The sequence below is a fragment of the Vicia villosa genome, linkage group LG1 (genome assembly GCF_029867415.1).
Source record: "Vicia villosa cultivar HV-30 ecotype Madison, WI linkage group LG1, Vvil1.0, whole genome shotgun sequence".
NCBI lineage: Eukaryota > Viridiplantae > Streptophyta > Magnoliopsida > Fabales > Fabaceae > Vicia > Vicia villosa.
In genome coordinates this window covers 187,238,839-187,256,651 of record NC_081180.1, presented here as the reverse complement: position 1 = coordinate 187,256,651, position 17,813 = coordinate 187,238,839, and the positions used below count along the sequence as shown (strand labels likewise).

General features: G+C 35.1%; 1 protein-coding gene across 1 annotated transcript; it reads right to left on the bottom strand.

Moving 5' to 3' along the window:
* Positions 1-13,333: 13,333 nt before the first annotated feature.
* On the bottom strand, positions 13,334-14,371 carry LOC131661285 (uncharacterized). The gene has a single exon (XM_058930763.1). The coding sequence runs from the start codon at positions 14,369-14,371 to the stop codon at positions 13,334-13,336; it is 1,038 nt and encodes a 345-aa protein (XP_058786746.1).
* Between the last annotated feature and the right edge of the window lie 3,442 nt (positions 14,372-17,813).

Here is a 17,813-nt window from a genome sequence, read left to right as displayed (position 1 = left end):
ATGCCGCTCCTCCTCAATCTGAAAATGACAACATGTAAGGGTGAGTCTCATTCGTAGTTAGTAAATATTATGCAATTCATAAGCAACAAGCATCATAATATACCGTTCACCCAAGTATACATATTCAGATTCACATCTATTATTCATCAATTCGTACAATAATAGATTACAACACATAACACAGAAATCCATAGAATCACGAAATGACAAAATGCATATCAAACAACTGACACTATGCATGTGGTACCAATAAACTGTGGAATTAATCCACCTGACCGATCTATGCCTCATCGAGATACGGTCCACCGACACAAATTCCGCACAATGGGAATTATGTCAACCATCGATCCAAACATCACCGGGATCCATCACCGAATGCATATGAATGAATGAAACACAAATAACATACTTAAAAACATCACCGAATCACGATGAACAACTAATCACAACACCACATCACCGAATAAGTATGTACATGTTTTCAACATCATTCAAATAGACATGCATTCATCATAATCATAATAATAATCCCAACCAATTCATCATCACATCGAATACATTGTCACACCTATCTCATATGCACACAATGTTCAATTCTCATCAAGTAATTGAATCGGGTTTTAAAGAAATAAAGTCGACTACTTCCCATATTCATCATTTATCATATAAAACATTTAATTACTTGCACAACCCCCCAAACGGCACTAAGAAAGGATTCACGGATCAGAAGATACGCCATTTTAAAGTTTTAGAAAAATTCCCACACAGCAAGGTTCGCTTAGTGACGCGAGGCAGAAGCGAATTCTTTCAGACCTCCGCTCAGCGGACCTCTAGCGAAGTTAGACAAAAGCTAACCAGGTCGGGTCCTCCGCTCAGCGGACCCACCAATATTGTAACACCCTTCTAAACCCCGCGACAATTTAAATAAATAATCAGAGTGAAAACATATACACAAGGGTGCCACAATTATTTAAAACAAATAAACCAACTAAGGTCAAAGTCATGCTTCATTAGGAAACGGTTCACCAAAACATAATCATTTTTATCACAGCGGAATAATAAACATCGTCAAATACAACCAATGGAAATATATTCCAACACCAAATAAAATAGAGTAATCTCATAAAACTATAAAACTATCGTTCCCCAGTGTTACAAGATCAGAGCATGACCGACACGACCCAACATAAACGGATAAACTCTACAAGTCATCCTTACCAAACACTAATGTCGCTCCTCCTCAATCTGAAAATGACAACATGTAAGGGTGAGTCTCATTCGCAGTTAGTAAATATTATGCAATTCATAAGCAACAAGCATCGTAATATACTGTTCACCCATTATACATATTCAGATTCACATCTATTATTCATCAATTCCTACAATAATAGATTACAACACATAACACATAAATCCATACAATCACGAAATGACAAAATGCATATGACACAACTGACACTATGCATGTGGTACCAATAAACTGTGGAATTAATCCACCTGATCGATCTACGCCTCATCAAGATATGGTCCACCGACACAAATTCCGCATAATGGGAATTATGTCCACCATCGATCCAAACATCACCGGGATCCATCACCGAATGCATATGAATGAATGAAACACACATAATATACTTAAAAACATCACCGAATCACGATGAACAACTCATCTCAACACCACATCACCGAATAAGTATGTACATGTTTTCAACATCATTCAAATAGTCATGAATTCATCACAATCATAATAATAATCACAACCAATTCATCATCACATCGAATACATTGTCACACCTATCTCATATGCACACAATTTTCAATTCTCATTGTCGTCCTCGGTTTTTCGTGGGATGCGAACTGACTCTTCTTTTATTTTTTGAGTTTTGAAAATCAGAGAGTCGCCACCGACTTTTATTTTATCCAATTAAGGAAAGGTTTATAAAAGAAACAGAAAAAGACCTTTAAGAGATTTTGGGTTCGGGGGTAGGTTATACAAAGGGAAGGTGTTAGCACCCCTTTGTATCCATGGTTATCCATGGGCTCTTAATTGCTTAGCTCACTTGTTTGAATCATTTGTCTTGCTTTGAAATGCTTGTATGTGGTTTTAAATACTTTTGTAAAGAATTTATTTTGTAGTGATCCTTGTACGGATGTATACAAAGTGTTTATCTTTCGAAAGATGTTTTGATGGTTTGAAAAAAAGATTTTTAACTTCGTAATGATCCTTGTTTGGATATATACAAAGTGTTGTCTTTTTAAAAGTTTTGTTTTGGAAAAACAATGATATGTGAGACATTTGTTATTTTGTTTGATTTGAGCAAGCAATTAAGAGATCTACCCTAAGTTCGTAAGGTCCTTTCTTATTTCTTTTAGAAAATTTTCTTTGACTGGATATAGAAAGAAATTATTTGAATCGCCTTTGAAACAGTAGAATTGATTTTGAAAAGAGTAACAGAGGGATTACCCTAAGAGGTGCAAGTGTGATTGTGTTTTATTTTCAGATATTTTTGTCTTTGAAATTAGTGATCTAGCGCTTCAGTTATTATTCTTGTCATACACGCAATTTTATATGTACAGAATTTAAAGTGCGGGAATGTAAAATGCGGAAAATAAATCTACGCTATTACATCGATTTGTACGAGAAATGTAAACTACGCTATTTACATGAATTTGACAACCAATACACTTATCTATGAATTTAAATTGCAATGAGATAAAGGGAAGTATTTTTGGATTTTTGGATGGTTGATTTTAATTAAAATTAATGCATAATTAATTTAATTAAAAAACTAAGAATTAGAAATAAAATTTAAACCTAAAAAATTAAGTCTAAAATATGTCCAAATTGTGTGTCAATTAATTTTAAAATAAAATTAATTTTTTTGGGATTTTTGAAATTTGTTTTGGAGATTATTAAATTAATTAACATATAATTATGCAAATAATTATACACATAATTTAAACTTAAAGAGAAAAATATTCTAAATATGTACAAAATTAGTTTATAATATATAAACTTGATTTAATAAAAAGAAAATATTTTTTTCTGATTTTTTGATAGGTTAGAAATAATTAAAAGATGAATATAACAATATTATCTAATTAATTAAACAAAATATTTCAATTATGAAGAAAAATAAAATATTTTTGTACCAAAAAATAATATATTATTTTATCAACCTAAAAATATTTTTATTATATTTTTTTGATTTTTAAAACTATTTTTAAATAATTTTGCAAAGAAAACTAAATAAAATAGAAAATAGATTAAATATATTAAATATGGATCATGTGTAGCTGGCTGAAAGGTCTATAGTATGGTCTAGCGTGTCATGGGCGTTGGATTGAGTGGTCAGATTGATCTGATGGCTCAGATGTTGAGGGCACATGGCATATGCGTGGATGGCTAGCATAGAGTCTGACTGGATTTAAAAATCCACACGCGCGTTTTCCAGCCAATGAGAGGCTGCCACGACTTCGTATTCAACCTCTCATCCGTTGCTAAAAGTTCTGCAACTGTAGGTAAATGTTTTACCTACGGTTTTGTCCGTGGCCATAGCTCCTGCAAATTCAAAAATCTCACACAAGCATGATAAATTTAATATGAGACCATGGTTGAGCTCGTATGGACCTCACGAACTCATTAGAACCATTAGTTTCCTGAGATTTTGTCTAAAACGAAAACCCCTCTTTTTGAACTTAAAAACCCTAAAATGGTGTATGCTTCGTTTTGCACTCAAACTTAAATTAAACCACCCAGAAAGCATCTATACTTCATCCTAAGCACAAATACAAGGTTAAATTCAATTAAATAGGCATGTAAGTATGTGTTAGAACTTGGTTTAGTTCTTGACAAACCGTGGCTTGTATGGCTCGATTTGTGAGGCTTTGAGGCTTGAAATTGATTTGGATAGGTTCAATGATGTTCAGGGATCGTGTCTGAGTGTTTAGTTTGGATTGAAATTAGCTTAAACTAAAAATTCGAAATTTAGCTTTGAAAATTTCAAGTTCATACAAGAATGATACAAGCATGCTATTGATTCTGAATTCGTGTCCCTTCTCTTACTGAAGTATCCTAAGCTATTTATGAGCAATAGAAGTGCTTCAATCTTAAGCTAACAATTATTGATGGCTTTTGAACTTTTGAATTTTTTAATATATAAAGCTTTGAATTCTTTGGCCATGGCTTCATTTTTCTTCACCCTCTTGCTCTAGGCCTGCTGTACAATCTCTATGTTGCAAAAGTTAAGCGATCTTTGTGACTCAAGCTAAGGACAAAAGCTTTGGATATTTGTCTTGAACCATTTCTTTTTTAATTTAATTTTAAATGTAATAAAATTAAATTAAAAAAGAAACAAAAATGTCATGGGCCTAATGTTGGTCATGGGAGCCCTTTAACATCATTAGAAACATATTTGGATCATGAATGCTTGGCCTCTTTTGGAAAAAAAACCATTTTGATCAATGCTAGTTTCATGCATTTTCCCAAAAAATAGCCAACTTCAACAAGGCATAACTCCCTCAATTTTGATCATATGAAGGAGTTCTTGTACTTTTTAGAAACCTCAAGATGTCCTCTACAAGCTACTTTGGAAACTTTTTTGTATTTGGAGAAGTTATCTTGATGTTATGGCCTTTGACAAAAAACCACTTTTTGTTGACTTTGAAAATGACCTGTAATGTCTGAGCTCATATTTTTCAAATGGTAAATCCAATGACCATGGGATCAATTTCATTTGAAAGATAATTGAATTTCCTTCAAAACAAGCTTTGGTTGGAATTCTTTGAATGAACGAGGAGAGAGTTATGGCCGGTCAAAGTTCAGTTGACTTTTTAGGAGAAAACCCTAATTTTGAAACTTAGGGTTTTGTTGATTTATGAATTTTTCTTGATGAATTATGATCAACCATTGATCAAATGATGAATCTTTTAACAAAATATGGATGTTGACAAAAAATTTCATTTTTGACTGTCTGTTGACTTTTTGGTCAAACTGGTCGTCTGTTGACTGTTTGAGCTGCTGACTGTGCGTCCGAGCGAATTGAAGTTTGAAAATTTGTCTGGTGGTACTTTGAGACATATGGAGGTCCATGAAATCCATTTGAGGTCTCAAAAAACTTGTTCTCCAGTACAGTCTGAATCTCCGGACTCTGCGCCTGCAAAAAATTTAATTCTATACCAATTACGTCAGTACTATTTATCTGCAAATAAATCTCAAATAAATAGCGTGTATGAAGTGATAAACAGTACTTGGCGTTTGTGTAAGAATAAATTCAACAGCGAACCTAAATACCGTATAAGAAATATTCTAAAAACCGAGTACTCATAAAATCAAGATATTTATGAAATAAAGTCCAAGATTATATGAAACTCCCAATTTTTAGACAGAAATCTGTTGTCTTCTTTCTGAAAAAGATACGGGCAAATTTTGGGGTATAACACTCATCAAGTAATTGAATCGGGTTTTAAAGAAAAAAAGTCGACTACTTCCCATATTCATCATTTAACATATAAAACATTTAATTACTTGCACAACCCCCTAAACGGCACTAAGAAAGGATTCACGGATCAGAAGATACGCCATTTTAAAGTTTTAGAAAAATTCCCACACAGCAAGGTTCGCTTAGCGATGCGAGGCAGAAGCGAATTCTTTCAGACCTCCGCTCAGCAGACCTCTAGCGACGTTAGACAGAAGCTAACCAGGTCGGGTCCTCCGCTCAGCGGACCCACCAATATTGTAACACCCTTCTAAACCCTGCGACAATTTAAATAAATAATCAGAGTGAAAACACATACACAAGGGTGCCACAATTATTTAAAACAAATAAACCAACTAAGGTCAAAGTCATGCTTCATTAGGAAACGGTTCACCAAAACATCATCATTTTTATCACAGCGGAATAAGAAACATCGTCAAATATAATCCAACACCAAATAAAATAGAGTAATCTCATAAAACTATAAAACTATCGTTCCCCAGTGTTACAAGATCAGAGCATGACCGACACGACCCAACATAAATGGATAAACTCTACAAGTCATCCTCACCAAGCACTATTGTCGCTCCTCCTCAATCTGAAAATGACAACATGTAAGGGTGAGTCTCATTCGCAGTTAGTAAATATTATGCCATTCATAAGCAACAAGCATCGTAATATACCGTTCACCCAATTATACATATTCAGATTCACATCTATTATTCATCAATTCCTACAATAATAGATTACAACACATAACACAAAAATCCATACAATCACGAAATGACAAAATGCATATGACACAACTGACACTATGCATGTGGTACCAATAAACCATGGAATTAATCTACCTGACCGATCTACGCCTCATCGAGATACGGTCCACCGACACAAATTCCGCACAATGGGAATTATGTCCACCATCGATCCAAACATCACCGGGATCCATCACCGAATGCATATGAATGAATAAAACACACATAATATACATAAAAACATCACAGAATCACGATGAACAACTCATCTCAACACCACATCACCGAATAAGTATGTACATGTTTTCAACATCATTCAAATAGTCATGCATTCATCACAATCATACTAATAATCACAACCAATTCATCATCACATCGAATACATTGTCACACCTATGTCATATGCACACAATGTTCAATTCTCATCAAGTAATTAAATCGGGTTTTAAAGAAATAGAGTCGACTACTTCTCATATTCATCATTCATCATATAAAACATTTAATTAATTGCACAACGCCCCAAACGACACTAAGACAGGATTCACGGATCAGAAGATACGCCATTTTAAAGTTTTAGAAAATTCCCACACAGCAAGGTTCGCTTAGCGACACGAGGCAGAAGCGAATTCCTTCAGACCTCCGCTCAGCGGACCTCTAGCGATGTTACACAGAAGCTAACCAGGTCGGGTCCTCCGCTCAGCGGACCCCCCTTCGCTCAGCGGACCTGCGATTTTACCAATTCTCAGGTCTGCGACAGACCTGCGATTTCACACCCTTTTTACCAAAAAAAGATTCCAGACATCATATACAGGTACACAAACATCAAATTTATCATCATACATCATCATACCTCAAAAATAACGCATTATAACCATCAATCGTACAATTTCATCCATTCAATCCAAATCATAACACCCTAACCTAACAATCCCAATATCTAATTTAATCAAACCATACATCAATCTACCTATTACCTAAGACCACATAAGAGATACTAAAAGGAAGAGTCCCCCCTTACCTCGATGGATGTTCTTGAAGATTCCCTTCTTCCTCTTCTTCCTCTTCTTCTTCTCTCCTTTGCTCTTTCACGTGTTCTTCCTTTTTCTCCCCAATTGGCTCTTTTCTTATTTTACGAAAAATAAAATAAAATGACCACAACTTAGTAAAAGGCCTAACCAAATAGCACCCCTCTTTTACTAACGTTACACCATAAGCCCAATAACTCCTATTCCATCATTTTCCAGTTAAATCCAAATAAAAATACTAAAATTCCAATTATTTAATTTAAATCCAAATTAAATTAATAAACGGAAAATATGGGGTGTTACTCATAACCTTGTTTAGAGCAGCTTTGAACCCTTGGGCACGAGGTTACATACAAGAATTGCAAGGCGCCGAGTTTAGGGCATAGAGAAAGAACGCTTTCGTTTTTCATGATGCAAGCCGTTTCAGACCGAGACGATCGCGCCGTTGGGTTTATAGCATCCGAATTAGTGGATCTGGGTACTTATGGTTTTTAGTTAACGTGTTTTTCGAGTTTTCTTTTTTTCCCAGAAGTTGCTACGAACTTTCGCAGCTAATTGGTAGTAAAAAGGGCAGCCATGTCGTAGCAAATCCTGGGCAGCAAAAGGAAAGAGACGATAAACAGTAACGTGGGTCTTTTGACCATACGCGTGGCGCCTCCTTGCATCCCTATTGGTCGGTCAACAAAATCTTCCCCTCTCTCCACTTGTGATTGGATGCACGCACACATCGTGGACCCCAGTTTGACTCCCTTTGATTTTTTCTTATCAATTCATTCTTGTGTATTTAATGATTGGTTATGGGACTACTGATAGATAATGAGTGCAGCTCTGTTGGCAACAGGTGGAGGACTATGAACAAGAGGACATGGGTTCAAGCCCCAACGCCCTACACTGTTTTTTTTACCAATTTTTGCCCCATTCTTCAATTTCCTCCTATGTTTTCTCTTTTTCTATTTTTTCCATTAACTAATTTAATTAAGAATGAATCAATCCAAAAATCACTACCCTTTAGAATTAGGGTTTAAAATCAACTAACCCTTTTTTGTTTGTTTGTTTTTTATAATCTTAATTTAGTTTAATTAATTTAGTTCAATTAGGCTTAGTAATTAGTTTTTTTATCATACAAAACCAAAACCTTAAATTTTTTTCTTAGGTAGATGTTGTCCATTTTCATGAATTAGGATTAGGATTAGATTTCTTTTAAAAACCAACTTAATTAATTTAGGATTAAGGTTTTTTAGCCTAGATAACCAAATTGATTAATTTAAGTTAATTAGATTAATTAGGTTTTTTAGCCAAAAATAATTAATTTAATTAATTAGGTTTTTTAGCCAATGATTTAATTAATTAGGATTTTAACCAATAGTTAATTAATTTAGAATTAGTTTCTAACTTCAACCCTAACCCTGATTGTTTTTAATCTTCATCTATCTTTCAAATTCCTGACCTTTGTGGTAAAACTTGTTTATTTATTTTTCTTATCAATTCATTCTTGTGTATTTAGTGATTGGTTATGGGACTACTGACAGATAATGAGTGCAGCTCTGTTGGCAACAGGTGGAGGACTATTATCAAGAGGACCTGGGTTCGAGCCCCAGCGCCTTACATAAATTTTTAACCAATTTTCGCCCCATTCTATAATTTCCTCCTATGTTTTCTCTTTTTCTATTTTTTCCAATAACTAATTTAATTAATAATCAATCAATCCAAAAATCACTACCCATTAGAATTAGGGTTTAAAATCAACTAACCCTTTTTTGTTTGTTTGTTTTTTATAATCTTAATTTAGTTTAATTAATTTAGTTCAATTAGGTTTAGTAATTAGTTTTTTTATCATACAAAACCAAAACCTTAAATTTTTTTCCTTAGGTAGATGTTGTCCATTTTCATGAATTAGGATTAGGATTAAGTTTCTTTTAAAAACCAACTTAATTAATTTAGGATTAAGGTTTTTTAGCCTAGATAACCAAATTGATTAATTTAAGTTAATTAGATTGATTAGGTTTTTTAGCCAAAAATAATTAATTTAATTAATTAGGTTTTAACCAATAGTTAATTAATTTAGAATTAGTTTCTACCTTCAACCCTAACCCTAATTGTTTTTAATCTTCATCTATCTTTCAAATTCCTGACCTTTGTGGTAAAACTTGTTTATTTGTTTTTCTTATCAATTCATTCTTGTGTATTTAATGATTTGTTATGGGATTATTGACAGATAATGAGTGCAGCTCTGTTGGCAACAGGTGGAGGACTATGACCAGGAGGACTTGGGTTCAAGCTCCAGCGCCCTACATTGTTTTTTACCAATTTTCGCCCCATTCTTCAATTTCCTCCTATGTCTTCTCTTTTTTTCTATTTTTTCCATTAACTAATTTAATTAATAATCAATCAATCCAAAAATCACTACCTTTTAGAATTAGGGTTTAAAATCAACTAACCCTTTTTTGTTTGTTTGTTTTTTATAATCTTAATTTAGTTTAATTAATTTAGTTCAAATAGGCTTAGTAATTAGTTTTTTTATCATAACAAACCAAAACCTTAAGTTTTTTTCCTTAGGTAGATGTTGTCCATTTTCATGAATTAGGATTAGGATTAGATTTCTTTTAAAGACCAACTTAACTAATTTAGGATTAAGGTTTTTTAGCCTAGATAACCAAATTGATTAATTTAAGTTAATTAGATTAATTAGGTTTTTTAGCCAAAAATAATTAAGTTAATTAATTAGGTTTTTTAGCCAATGATTTAATTAATTAGGTTTTAACCAATAGTTAATTAATTTAGAATTAGTTTCTACCTTCAACCCTAACCCTGATTGTTTTTAATCTTCATCTATCTTTCGAATTCCTGACCTTTGTGGTAAAACTTGTTTATTTATTTATTTGCTGTTTATTTAAATTTTTAGAATTCAATGTATAGGTCGCAAAAGTTTTTTTTTGTAATAGTTGTAGGTTTTAATTTTCGCGCTCGTTTCTTCCACTATTATGTAACTGCCCTAAAGCCTTGTAATAGCGTAGGACTTTACCTTCCTGCTTTTACTTTTCGCACTTATAAACTGCTATAAACTGTTTAGATGTATGTTAATAGGATTGTATGACAAGACTAAAATCAACATAGAATAACCCTAATTTTTAGGATTAAATAAATCAATCACTTTGTTTCACACACTCACCTTTAGGGTAATCCTCTCTTCTGTTGCCTTTTGAACAATAGTCAAGTCCCTCGAACGTGAGGATACCTTAGCACATGTCGCCTTCGATTCAAAAATCATCACAAAGATCATAATCCCTCGATGACCCTCGATGTTGCCTACGAATATATGATCTTGTCCCTTGATATTGCCTTTGATTACATGATGATAGTCCCTTCGAATGCTAAGGTACCCTTACTGGTTGTCTTTTATGACTATTCACATCCAATGCATAGGACTTCCTACCCTCTTTATGGTATGGATAGCCCCTATGACTATACGATGACCCTCGATGTCCCGAATACATCCAATGTATAGGACTACCTGCCCCTATATGGTATGGATAGTACTATCGCTCAAGGAAAGTCTTTAGAATAGGAAAGACCTTACAAACTTAGGGTAGGTAACTCTTAAGTGCTTGCTGATTAGTGCATTTTTATGCACGTCCTTTCATGTTTGTACTCAAGCATTTCCTTGGTTTGTTTTGATTATTTTTATGTTTTGATGTGTTTTTATATTTTATTTTATTTTTAGCTTTATTTAATTTTCGCACTTTATTTTTCAGCTTTAGCAGTCTGCACGGAAACGATCATAACTAGAGTTCTAGAAATCCGATTGAGGCGTTCTAATAATCGCCGGAAAGCTAAGAGAGAGCTATGACTTTCATGTTGGATTCGAAGTTAGATTCGAAGCCTATAGTTCCCAGATTTGTGTTTGAAGCTGCAGCACTATTTTATTTTTAGTTTTAGTCAATTGTGGGTCGGGTTCTGGATGTTTTTGACCCAGTTGGGTTATTATGACTCAAATTTCCTTTTGTCTTCTCTTTAGTCTAGGTCTGGCCGTACAACTACTATTCACTTTTCACGAATTATTTTGGAGCTTGACAATTGTAATGGAGAACTAAATCTCGAGGATCAATTCACTGTAATCAGATGCCGCTTTGAGGTTCTTTTATAATTTTCCATTATTTGTTCCTTTGAATCCAGTCTATAATTACAATTGCTTGCTTAATTTAAGTGTTTTTATATGATAGAATTCTTTAATTTGATTGTTGTCTGTTCTTGAATCAATTTCGTGATTAGTATAGCTTTTGCATTATCGCGTTCGATCATATTGTTTTCGCTTAATTCACAATAGCTTTTAATCCGTTTGCTTTATCCGGAATTCAGGGACAGACTTCGTATAATTGCTACTGCGCTTGTCAGTAGTTTTTGTAATCAAATAGGATCAGACCCGTTTAGGGAATTGGAACTTTATAGGGATCAATGATAAGTCGGAAGTTGATACAGTGGGTTGATTCATTTCAGCTTATTCAAATGATCACTTTTTCGTAATTACTTATTTTCTGCGTTTTTATAATTGAACACGAAACAACCCCCCTAAATCGATTTCCAATTGGTTAGTAATAATTAAGAATCCTTGTGAGAACGATATCAGAGTCACTTGTCGCTATCTACGGTCTTTTCAAAATAACTCATTTTTGATCCGCGCGCGACAGCGGATCACTTGCTCACAACAAATCAAATGCTTTTCACACCCTGTTTTTTAACATTGTCTTTTTAGACATTTTCAAAAGTAAATTTTTTTTTCAAAACACACTCTACACTTTCAAACATTTCAAACAAACAAGTGAGCTAAGCAATTAAGATCCCATGGATAACCATGGATACAAAGGGTGCTAATACCTTCCCTTTGTATAACCTACCCCCCAAACTCAATATCTTTCAAAGGTCTTTCCTATTCTTTTTGCCTTTCCTAATTGGATAAAATAAAAGTCGGTGGCGACTCTTGCTCACCGCAACACTTGTTTGCGAAATACATTTAAAAAATTAGTTCTCCCACCGTATTACAAAGAGGTATCAATTCAGGATTAAACTAACAGTTTACACCCCTCACTTAAAACCTACCCAATGCAATTTCAATCTAATACTAAGACCTGAGTTCCTACTCACTTCCCCCTCAATCATAGTAGTGATAACAAAACAAATTAAACAAGAATAAAGTGAAGACGCACTTCAAACAAATCTTGATTTTGCTTAAAAACTTCAATCAAGGAACATATGAATTAGAGCTGTGGGATCCATCATCACCATCATTGTCTTCATCAGTGCCATCTTCAGGACTGGCATATGCTTCTTCTTCTGATTCAGCAGCCTGTTCATCACCTTGCTCAGGGCCAGCATCCTGTTTATTCACATTAGTGGCAGCAAACTCAGCACCTTCATCCATTTCAAGAGAGCTGATCAACTTTTCAAGGGTCAGATTTCTGGTCTCTAGTTCCTTGCAAGTCTCCTTGAGCATAGCAATCACAGCAGCTTTACCTGCAGGGGTGCTGTCTTTGGAAGTTCCAGCTAATGTCATGACAATGTCAGGAACATGAGTTCCTTGAAATAGCTAGTAGTGAAAGGAAAGAGAACTTTCCCTTTTGCACATAGTGTTTGTATCAGCTAATATACTAGGGAACTGGTTCAGGATAATCCCACAAATGAGTGATGGAAAAGCTATGGGTCCCTTCACACTGAAGCTTCCAGCATGCTTCATAGTTTGCTCAAATATATAGGAACCATAATCAAACTTGGATTTTGTTCCAACAGCATAAATGAATCTTCCTAGAACAGCAACACCAATCTTATGCAACATGGCATGCCTTATGATCAACTTACTAGCAGACAACTTCCCTTTTAGGAGCCAGCTTTTGACTTGTTTGGCAGTGATAACTTAGCACACTTTGTTATCAGAAACTTCTAGCTCAGGTTGAGCTTCATCAAACCTCCCCAAATAGTTGTTGATCACAGTAGATGAGAAAGTAACATAACTGCCCCTTACATACACCTTCCTAAACTCCTTGGATTTCCCATCAACACATTCTTCAGACAAGTTCATAATAAATTATTTCACAGGCATTTCATAGCATTTTGAGAAATGAGCAACAGTTTTCAGCAAACCAGCATCATGAATCAGCCCCATTATCTCTTTGCATTCAAGAGCATTCTGAGCTAACTCTCTTTCAAGGGCCAGCCTCTTTTGGTAGACATATTTCCACCTGTTGACACTTGAAGCAGAATGGAAGGAAATGTTGTCTATGGGCACATCAGGGACTCTAGCAGCAAGCTTGCTAGAAGTAGGCTTCTTCTTGGGAGGAATGTTAGGGACATCACAAGCAACATCAAAGTCAGAGTCAGCAATCACTTTGGCCTTTCTTTTCTTGGGAACCACCTTGCTCCAAGATTTGGTAGGACCAACAGAAGTACTTTTAGGAACAGCTATCCTCTTGGGAGGGCTTTGGACAACAACCTTCTTCCCTTTCCTAGTCCTGAGCCTTTTGGCTATGCTAGGGTTGACAGAAGCTACCAGATCATTATCTGAGTAGTCATCAAGATTCACAACATTGGTACCTGTACCAGTATCAGTACCAGTTTCAGCATTGTCATTGACATCCTTAGTAACATCAACATCATCACCATCATTGTGTACAACATCAGCATGGTGTACATCATCATCATTCTTTCCTAAGGACTCTTTCATTGTTTCAACATCTTGATTGACATCAGGTTCTTTGTTCAAATGAGGTTTAGGAATCACAGATTTTAGAGGGATGGATATCCCAGGTACCTCATGTTTTTCATTCAAGATCCTAGTGACTATTTGCGCAATGGCATTATTGACATATTCAAAGCCTTCCCTAGTCAAGTCCTCATGAGGAATGGAAGAAGAAGTGTTAGAAGCATTACCAGATACATTTTCTTTAGGTCTTCTTGCATGCGGAGTACGAGGCTTCTTTACTTTTAGATCATTAGTTGTCACCATTCGTAACGGAGCAACTTCAAGAATCTTGTTAGGGTTGATAGATTCAACCCCAGAGTTGGATTCAGGAACAGAGGTGAAGGTCATCTTCTTGGAAGAGGAGGAGTCCGGTTGTTGAGACATCTTGGAGGGCTTCAGAGAAATTTCTGAGATATGTCTGTGGCAGTTGTGATGCGTATGGAAGATGAAAGAGTGAGACGAGTAAAGTCTTTTGTTGATGATAGTAATGGGATAGCGTGTAGAGATGGCCTTTTGGTGTGATTGAAAAAGGAGAGGGAACTTAATATTTTGACCAATCGGAAGATACTTCAAATATTGAATATTTAAAATGTCCAAAATATTATTCCCAAATAACATTAACTGCTATAATTCCTCATAGAGACATATTCCTAAGTTGCCCCTCAAATTTTCAAATTGAGTAGCATCTAGAGCTTTTGTAAAAATGTCAGCAAGTTACAGCTCAGTGGCCAAATGCTCCAGGTTAATTACTTTGTCTTCCACAAGATCTCTTTTGAAGTGATGTCTAATATGAATATGCTTGGTTCTGTTGTGTTGAAATGGGTTCTTGGAAATATTGATGGCAATAAGATTGTCACAGTATACTGTTATGACATTCTAAGTGACATTGTATTCAGTTAAGATTTGCTTCATCCACACCAGTTGGGAACAACTGCTACCAGCTGCTATGTACTCAGCTTTAGAAGTGGATAAAGAGACACAGTTTTTCTTCTTGCTAAACCATGATATCAGGTTGTTCCCTAAGAAGAAACATCTTCCAGACGTGCTTTTTCTATCATCAGCACTCCCAGCCTAATCAGCATCACAATACCCAGATAAGATAGGGTCACACCCATGAGAATAAAGCATACCATAATCACAAGTCCCATTCACATATTTGAGAATCCTCTTAACTTGATTTATGTGACTCACTTTGGGTTCTGATTGATATCTAACACACACACCAACTGCAAAGGCAATATCTGTTCTACTAGCTGTTAGATATAGAAGGCTCCCTATCATGCTTTTATACAGGCTTTGATCAACACTAGTACCACTTTCATCCTTAGATAACTTTAAATGTGTGGGTGCAGGTGTTATTTTGTGACTAGCATTATCCATTCCAAACTTTTTGATTATGTTCTTGGCATATTTACTTTGGGAGAGAAAAATGGAATCTTCCATTTGTTTGACTTGCAGTCCAAGAAAATAGGTCAATTCTCCAACAAGGCTCATTTCAAACTCAGATTGCATTTGATTGAAAAAATGTTTAACCATCCTATCTAACATCCCACCAAAGACTATATCATCCACATAAATTTGAGCAATCGTGATTTTTCCTCCTTCATCCTTCACAAAGAGGGTCTTGTATATCCCTCTTTTCCTGTATCCATTAACAGTGAGAAACTCAGTCAGTCTCTCATACCAAGCTCTAGGAGCTTGCTTCAATCCATAAAGGGTTTTCCTCAATTTGTATACATGGTTTGGCAGGTTAGGATCAACAAATCCTTTAGGTTGTTCCACATATACTTCCTCATTCAAGTATCCATTTAGAAAGGCACTTTTCACATCCATCTGGAATAATTTGAACTTCAAAATACAAGAAACTCCTAATAGCAACCTTATTGACTCAAGTCTTGTAACAGGTGCAAAAGTTTCTCAAAATCAATCCCTTCAACTTGAGTATAACCTTGTGCCACTAGTTTTGCTTTATTTCTAGTTATTACTCCTTTTTCATCATATTTTTTCTTGTAGATCCACTTGGCACCAATGATGTTTGTTCCTTCAGGTCTTGGAACCAATTCCCATACTTCATTCCTTTAAAAATGTTCCAATTCATCTTGCATGGCATTGATCCAATACTCATCAGCCAGAGCCTCCTTCACGTTTTTTGGTTCAATCTTGGATACAAAACATGAACTTGAGATGATCTCTCTGGATCTAGTAATTATACCACTGTTGGGATCTCCTATGATAAGGTCTTTAGGATGATCTTTCTGGATTCTGATAGAAGGTCCTTTGTTGGGTGCTTCTGACTTAGAATCTGTAGGTGTAACATGAGGGTCTTCAATCTTGACAGAAACTTCAGTTTGAATTTCAAGGAATGTTCCAACATCCTCTATGACATTGGATTCTTCATGATGGTCATTAACAATAACATTAATGGATTCCATCAAGAATTTTGTTCTGGAGTTGAATACTCTATATGCTCTGCTGTTTGTAGAGTATCCCAGGAATATACCTTCATCACTTTTGGGATCCATTTTTCTTCTTTGTTCACGATCTGTCAGAATGTAGCATTTGATTCCAAACACATGAAAATACTTTACAGTAAGTTTCCTTCCTTTCCATATTTCATATAGAGTGGAGGAGGTTCCCTTTCTCAAGGTAACTCTGTTATGAACATAGCAGGTTGTATTCATTGCCTCTGCCCAAAAGTGTATAGGAAGTTTCTTTGCATGAATCATAGCTCTAGCAGACTCTTGAATAGTTCTGTTTTTCCTTTCCACTAATCCATTTTGCGGAGGAGTAATAGGTGAAGAAAATTCATGACTGATTCCTTCAGATGAGCAGAATTCAACAAATTTGAAATTTTCAAACTCCTTTCCATGATCACTTCTGATTCAGACAACACCACTTTCCTTTTCTCTTTGAAGTCTTGTACATAGGTCTTTGAAAACATCAAATACATCTGATTTTTCTCTGATGAAGCTTATCCAGATGTATCTAGAGTAGTCATCAACAACCATATAAACATACTTCTTCCCACCAAGACTTTCTACCTGCATTGGTCCCATCAAATCCATGTGCAACAATTCCAGAATTTTGGAAGTGGTAAGATGTCTAATCTTTGGATGTGACATCTTGGTTTGATTGCCAACCTAACATTCACCACAGAATTTTCTTTCATCAATTTGCAGCTTTGGGATTCCTCTCACATCTTCCTTGGATATGATCTTTTTCATCCCTCTTAGATGAAGATGTCCAATTTTTTGATGTCACAGTTTAACCTCTTTTTCTTCTTTGGCCATAGAACATACAGAAGAGTAATTTGAGATTTTAGGCTCCCATAAGTAGAAATTATCCTTAGATCTAGATCCCTTCATGACTTCCTCATTTTCTACATTGGTGACAACACATTCTTCTTTAGTGAATCTGACATTGAACCCCTAATCACATAGTTGACTGATACTAATAAGATTTGCAGTCAGTCCTTTCACCAGGAAAACATTATCCAGATTTGGAACTCCAGGACATTCTAACTTTCCAACACCTTTGATTTCCCCTTTTGCTCCATCACCAAAAGTCACATAACTAGTGGAATGAGGTTTGATATCCACCAATAAATTCCTTATGCCAGTCATATGTTTTGAGCAGCCACTAGCAAAATACCAGTCTTCTTTGGCTGATACCCTTAGAGAAGTGTGAGCTATTAGAGAAACACCCTTAGCAACCTATTGTTGTTTCTTGATAGGAGTATCCTGTTTGGGTTTGACTTGATGAGTATGACTAGGATATCCATGCAGTCTGAAGCAAAATGGCTTTAAGTATCCAAATCTTCTACAGT

What these genes read in the sequence shown, in the direction of transcription:
- LOC131661285 (XM_058930763.1), bottom strand. Translation starts at nt 14,371, where the DNA reads ATGTCTCAACAACCGGACTCCTCCTCTTCCAAGAAGATGACCTTCACC.